The sequence below is a fragment of the Clupea harengus genome, chromosome 21, assembly GCF_900700415.2.
Source record: "Clupea harengus chromosome 21, Ch_v2.0.2, whole genome shotgun sequence".
In the NCBI taxonomy this organism is placed as follows: Eukaryota; Metazoa; Chordata; class Actinopteri; order Clupeiformes; family Clupeidae; genus Clupea; species Clupea harengus.
This window is the reverse complement of record NC_045172.1, coordinates 913,776-920,621: the sequence shown is the minus strand read 5'-3', so window position 1 is coordinate 920,621 and position 6,846 is coordinate 913,776. Positions and strand designations below refer to the sequence as shown.

Below are 6,846 nucleotides of genomic sequence, written 5' to 3'. Positions count from 1 at the left end.
CACAAGGTCAGACGGTTGTAGAGGCAACATCCACCAGGACACACCCAGCATCACAAGGTCAGAGCTGTATTTTTAGGCAGTGACTAATGAGATCCCCAGACTCGCATATGGGCACAAACACTCAATCATGCACTACAGTACATGGGGAATGTCTGGCTTTGAATGTTGGGTGGAGGTATCAGGAGAGCATCTCCAGGATTCACATATTGTCAACAAGAGCTGACAGTATGCTTACTTTAACCTCATGACATACCTAATCGTCAGGCCATACAAATTACTCTGTACTCAGTATTCTTGTAGATCGAATAGTGCATTCAGAACATGGCCTGGTTCAAAATATAATCTTGGTGGAAAATGGTACACCTTTTCAGTTGTTATAAAGAGTTCACCAAATACCTTATTTGAGAAACAACAGGCAAAAGTAGAAAAGAAATCTGTTTACACAGTGGTGTTGATGTTTTTAAAAGGCCTACTGGTATATTTTTTTCTGCCTTGTTATAACCAAAAGTGCTAGCTACCCATCTTAAATTCCACTGCTGGGAACCAGCTCCAATTCATCAAAGCATGAAAGAGTGAGTGAAAATGAATGTCTCATTTTGTCTTTGCGTCTCCAGTAGGTTTATTCCCAAAGAAAATCTGCACTGTTAATGGCTTTGGATGTATTGGGTTGTTTTTTTCCTTTCTTCCGACCCTGATCCAGTGGAGTTGTCTCACTGCTGTCTCTTCTGATATGTGAGACAATGCGTGAGGAATGTGGAGTGTTTTTATTTGTTTTCAAAAGTTTTCTTTTGATGTGTGAGACAACTGGATTCATGGAGGAAGCGATTTCTAACAAGTTTCCTCTAATTTTTTGTTGTTATCCACGACCTGTTCTTATTTTAGTAGTACTCATAGATTTCTGTTCTTATTTTATTAGTACTCATAGACTCATAGACATAGCGGCCGAGTAGTCGAGAGCACTCTTACCAAGATAATGAAAAAACATCTCAGCCCACAAATAGTTTTTTTTCCAATACAAGGAAAATGCATGCATATCATACAATCAAATTAGCAAAACTAGGTCACCAGGTCATGCTCTTGTGTGCCTTTCATAGAAGCAGCCATGAAGTAGATCCACATTTGCTCTCCCCTGTACTCTTTTAGACTGATAAATACCTGGTAATATGGCTACCTTTAAATGCTGTTCTTATTATTTTGTAGTTATGACTTTAGATGGCAATGTTGTCTTTACCAAATAAAGTTGTTTAAAGAATTGCAGACATATTCCAGACATAAACAGTGAACTAATATGTGCCCAGACGACACAACTCACCAGAGAGAGAGAGAGTAATATGACCCACATTATGGCCTCTCCAGCTTCCTCAACAACCCAAAGTGCTTTAAAAACATATGATCGCAAAATGTGGGTTCCATTTCATGACCATTATTTAGTGTGTGTGTGTGTTGTATGCACTCCTCTTGGCATGTAGTCCACTCCCATAAGAGGCTGATGGTTCCAATATCACACTGCTCTCTCTCTCTCTACCCCACTCAAGCACAGCCAGGTCCAGAGGCTGATGGTTCCAATATCACACTGCTCTCTCTCTCTCTCTCTACCCCACTCAAGCACAGCCAGGTCCAGACACACTCCTCCGCTGAGATTGGTCAATCATTCCTTCTGTCTACCTCGTCATTTCATAGCTAGATGATATACCAGCTCATGCTATCCTTTCTAAATAAAGCGAACCCCTGATATGACCCAGATAACACCTGAATCAAGATCCATTACAGAGTAATTCGCCATCTGGGAGGAAACTTGATCTGGACTCAATGTGGGTTAAGCATGTTTTGGTGCCTCTCATGCAGTCACAGTGTCATGGTACCCCTATCTGACCCTGGTGTTTCTTCTTCTTCATCTTGTTGTTATTATCATTATTGTTGTTGTTGTATGTGTGACTGTTATTACACTGTTAATCTATTTGTGAGTGTTTGTATTTGTATACACCAAAGCATGAAAGAGTGAGTGAAAATGAATGTCTCATTTTGTCTTTGCGTCTCCAGTAGGTTTATTCCCAAAGAAAATCTGCACTGTTAATGGCTTTGGATGTATTGGGTTGTTTTTTTCCTTTCTTCCGACCCTGATCCAGTGGAGTTGTCTCACTGCTGTCTCTTCTGATATGTGAGAGAATGCGTGAGGAATGTGGAGTGTTTTTATTTGTTTTCAAAAGTTTTCTTTTGATGTGTGAGACAACTGGATTCATGGAGGAAGCGATTTCTAACAAGTTTCCTCTAATTTTTTGTTGTTATCCACAACCTGTTCTTATTTTAGTAGTACTCATAGATTTCTGTTCTTATTTTATTAGTACTCATAGACTCATAGACATAGCGGCCGAGTAGTCGAGAGCACTCTTACCAAGATAATGAAAAAACATCTCAGCCCACAAATAGTTTTTTTCCAATACAAGGAAAATTTGGAACATAAAAAAATGCATGCATATCATACAATCAAATTAGCAAAACTAGGTCACCAGGTCATGCTCTTGTGTGCCTTTCATAGAAGCAGCCATGAAGTAGATCCACATTTGCTCTCCCCTGTACTCTTTTAGACTGATAAATACCTGGTAATATGGCTACCTTTAAATGCTGTTCTTATTATTTTGTAGTTATGACTTTAGATGGCAATGTTGTCTTTACCAAATAAAGTTGTTTAAAGAATTGCAGACATATTCCAGACATAAACAGTGAACTAATATGTGCCCAGACGACACAACTCACCAGAGAGAGAGAGAGTAATATGACCCACATTATGGCCTCTCCAGCTTCCTCAACAACCCAAAGTGCTTTAAAAACATATGATCGCAAAATGTGGGTTCCATTTCATGACCATTATTTAGTGTGTGTGTGTGTTGTATGCACTCCTCTTGGCATGTAGTCCACTCCCATAAGAGGCTGATGGTTCCAATATCACACTGCTCTCTCTCTCTCTACCCCACTCAAGCACAGCCAGGTCCAGAGGCTGATGGTTCCAATATCACACTGCTCTCTCTCTCTCTCTACCCCACTCAAGCACAGCCAGGTCCAGACACACTCCTTCGCTGAGATTGGTCAATCATTCCTTCTGTCTACCTCGTCATTTCATAGCTAGATGATATACCAGCTCATGCTATCCTTTCTAAATAAAGCGAACCCCTAATATGACCCAGATAACACCTGAATCAAGATCCATTACAGAGTAATTCGCCATCTGGGAGGAAACTTGATCTGGACTCAATGTGGGTTAAGCATGTTTTGGTGCCTCTCATGCAGTCACAGTGTCATGGTACCCCTATCTGACCCTGGTGTTTCTTCTTCTTCATCTTGTTGTTATTATCATTATTGTTGTTGTTGTATGTGTGACTGTTATTACACTGTTAATCTATTTGTGAGTGTTTGTATTTGTATACATTTAAGATAGCTAAAACTGTTTTGCCTTTTCAGTTAGGCAGATAGGTAGATATAGCAACTTCACATAGTGTGCACTTTTCTAATGGTGGTGGATCTGAAATAATACACCTCAAAGTTCAGATTTGAATAAAACCAATCGCAGTTCATCAGACCTCAATTCGATCCAGTTGCTCTTACATGTGTAGTTTGAATGTCTTTCAGAGTATAGCCTGAAAGTAAACACACAACCCTCCCAGACACTCAATACTTGATATGTCCAGTTGGTGTCATCACTGAAGACATATTAAAGGTGGAGTTGAGCTAAATCACAACAAATTACAGAACTATCCATAGTCCAACATCATGTGTTTAATACCCACCCAAATGGTATTGTGTATGTTGTTGTCATCCCATTAACGTCAAGGATGAGCTTTAAAAACACCTTATACTATGTGTGTCTTTGGCCTGTAAGCCCACTTCAAAGTACTTCAATGTGAATTAAGCTTATTTCATTTAATATTATAAAATCCTGGATCTTTTGATTTGAACTCCTACTGATTTGACTGTTCTAAAGCCCTACATCTAAAGAGATGAATAGATGTTGTCAATGCAGACATACACCAAACCTATGTTTATATAATTGTAGTTGCCTATGTAAACATTAGAAAAAGGTCACAGAAAATATGTAGACAAAGCTGGAAATGCACTGATTTGAAGTTTCAGTGACACAAACACATATGCACTGGGACAAATTGGACATACACTAAAGGGCATACACATAGTAGGCTACTGTAGCCATGGTAACCCTTGTGTCTGTCAGGCTGGGCATCTGTGTTGTTGAGAACAAGGGAATCTCCTGGTGGCCCGGAAGAGCTTGATCATCAGGCTGGGCAGGTCATAGAGCTCCTCTAAGTGGAAGAGTTTCTGAAAACGTTCTACAAATGTATTCTCACGGTCCAGGCGGTAGCGCATAGCCCACAAGATCACCGTGTTGTCCTGACACAGGTGGTCAAACGTCTCCATGAGTTCAGTCAGATATGGGTGTGCGTAGACCACATCAGCTGCCATGATGTAGTCAAAACAATCAGAGGCACGGGGGAAGGTTTCTTCCACGTTATTGCCCCAGGTCAACTCAGTCACATGTGGTGGGTGTTGACAGCGTCCTCTAGTATTACGGTTAACATTGTACCGAAGGTTCCCCAAAATGTCTGGCAGGTCTGTCGATGTCACCCTTGCTCCTTATTTACAGAGAGAGAGAGAGAGAGAGAGAGAGAGAGAGAGAGATGACAATATCAATTTAGACAGTGTATAGACACATAATAAAATGCCAAAAAAGTACTTGCAAAATAGTTATAATGTTGTAAACAACTATGTAACGATGTATGGAGCTGCTTATATTAAGAATACAAATGTATGTTGCATTGTGTTGATTCTTCAAAAACTTCTAAATATTTCTTGTGTGTGTGTGTTTGTGTGTGTTCAGGCTACTTTTTTGTTAGCTGGTTAAATAAACTAATCCCATATCCTGTCCCATATATGTCTGGAGCTCTCTGATGAGGCACAATGACTTCATAAAAAAGATTCAGTTAAATTGGGTTGAACGTTTTAGACATAAATTAGATAAATATATCACCCATCAAAGTCATAATGCTCATTCTCAATGTTAACTTGTCAAAGACTGCTACACAGCTTAGTATATTAGGGTCAACAATCAGATAGCCTCTGAAACACTAAGAACACGAATAGTGACGTGATGGTGAAAACCACCCTAACCCCTCCAGCTGATTTGGTCCTATTAGTGTAGTTGTATACCCACATAGACACTAGTGTAGTTGTATACCACCATAGACATTAGTGTAGTTGTATACCACCATAGACATTAGTGTAGTTGTATACCACCATAGACACTAATTACAAATAACTTTTTGCCATGCTCCAATTTTCCTGAAAGTAGTTTGCATTGTATTTAAGCACTTGGAAGTACAATTATATGAATCATGACTTATGTCTTATGATGTTATATCTTAATATATAACTCTTTATAGTCTTTTTTCTGATGCATGTACACTTGTGCACGATCAATTCATCGATGGACAGGTCAATAGCTGCCAAGACAACTAAATACACTGATATTCCCATGTTCAGTGACTGGACAGATGCCTTTAGAAACAGATCTACACCATTGCACCCAACCCTGAAATGGAAACACAAATTGAAATTAGGGCCTTATTCATTCTTACCTAAGAGACTGGTTACTATGGTGACGAGGCCTGTTCCAGCACCTATCTCAATGACATTCTTGTCCATCAGGTTGTACGTTTCACGGTGAGAGTCCAGAAAATGACACAACACTATGGCCTACAAACAAATTGACAATTACTGTACATAAACAGATTGTTTATTCAAAGCAGACACAGCCCTGTCAAAGAAATATTCATGAGCAGAGGCCATTTTGTAAATGGATGGTTACCTCAATACAAAATATTTTATGCTGTAGGCCTAGTTAATAGCAGCTGTTAAGCAGATCTTTGTATGAACATAATTATAGAAATGAACGACATATTCCACATGTCTACTTTATTACATATGTCTACATATTCATTTCCTACAGTGACCACACTTACATATTACATACATTCAATAAAGCAAGCAATAAACGTTGGGAAAGGCTTAATCTTATGCGAAGGAGGAGCTAATTCTACCCAGCTAATCTTCATGAGATTGTAGATTGTGACTTTGTTGTAACCCCCAGAAAACAGACACAACTCTTGTGACACTGTTCATGTTGGTTGATCAAAAGCATAAGGAGGGCTTAAGGTAGTTTAGAATGAGTGTTTCTTTCATTTGTTTTAATATTCCCTTAAATATGGTTAGTACCACACACAGAATATCACAGCCAATTATGATGACTGAAAATGATACAGGCTAACTCTTCACATTTACACGCAATAAGGAGAAGAACCTGCTGAATCTGTGAGGGACACAAATGAGCATCCTTACCAGATGTAGGAGATCTTGTATTGTCATTAAAAAACATTAAACGGGAAAAAGAACGTACTGATGGCCAGAGCACAGCTCCGTAGTAGTCTGTAGACTCTTTGATGCGGATATCCAGGCCAGCAAAAGTGTAGCCTTCCCAAGCTTCCGTGGTGATCAGGGATGGCACGAAGCGCCTTTCCATGATTGCTTTTGCTAGCTCATCATCCTCAACAGCACCTAAGTATAATATAACCACAGTCAAACCTTAACACTAGAAAAAGAGGGTTAATCACAAGCAAAATCACAGAAGAATATTTACATTTCATCCATTTTATCAACTTAAACATATCATTAACAATCTTACAAAGTTATAATTCAGTATATATCTGCAAATGATTGGGGATTAGGGCTACTGTTCAACGTAATGAAGTGATGCTTTATTAGTCTATAGTACTTGCAAATCAA

General features: G+C 39.1%; 1 protein-coding gene across 1 annotated transcript; it reads right to left on the bottom strand.

Moving 5' to 3' along the window:
- Nucleotides 1-3,763: 3,763 nt before the first annotated feature.
- LOC105896562 (protein-lysine methyltransferase METTL21E) lies at nt 3,764-6,642 on the bottom strand. Its single transcript, XM_031558171.2, has 3 exons — nt 6,461-6,642; nt 5,643-5,760; nt 3,764-4,640 (listed from the first exon to the last, which is right to left on the bottom strand). The coding sequence occupies exons 1-3, from the start codon at nt 6,581-6,583 to the stop codon at nt 4,219-4,221; spliced, it is 663 nt and encodes a 220-aa protein (XP_031414031.1). The 5' UTR covers nt 6,584-6,642; the 3' UTR covers nt 3,764-4,218.
- Between the last annotated feature and the right edge of the window lie 204 nt (nt 6,643-6,846).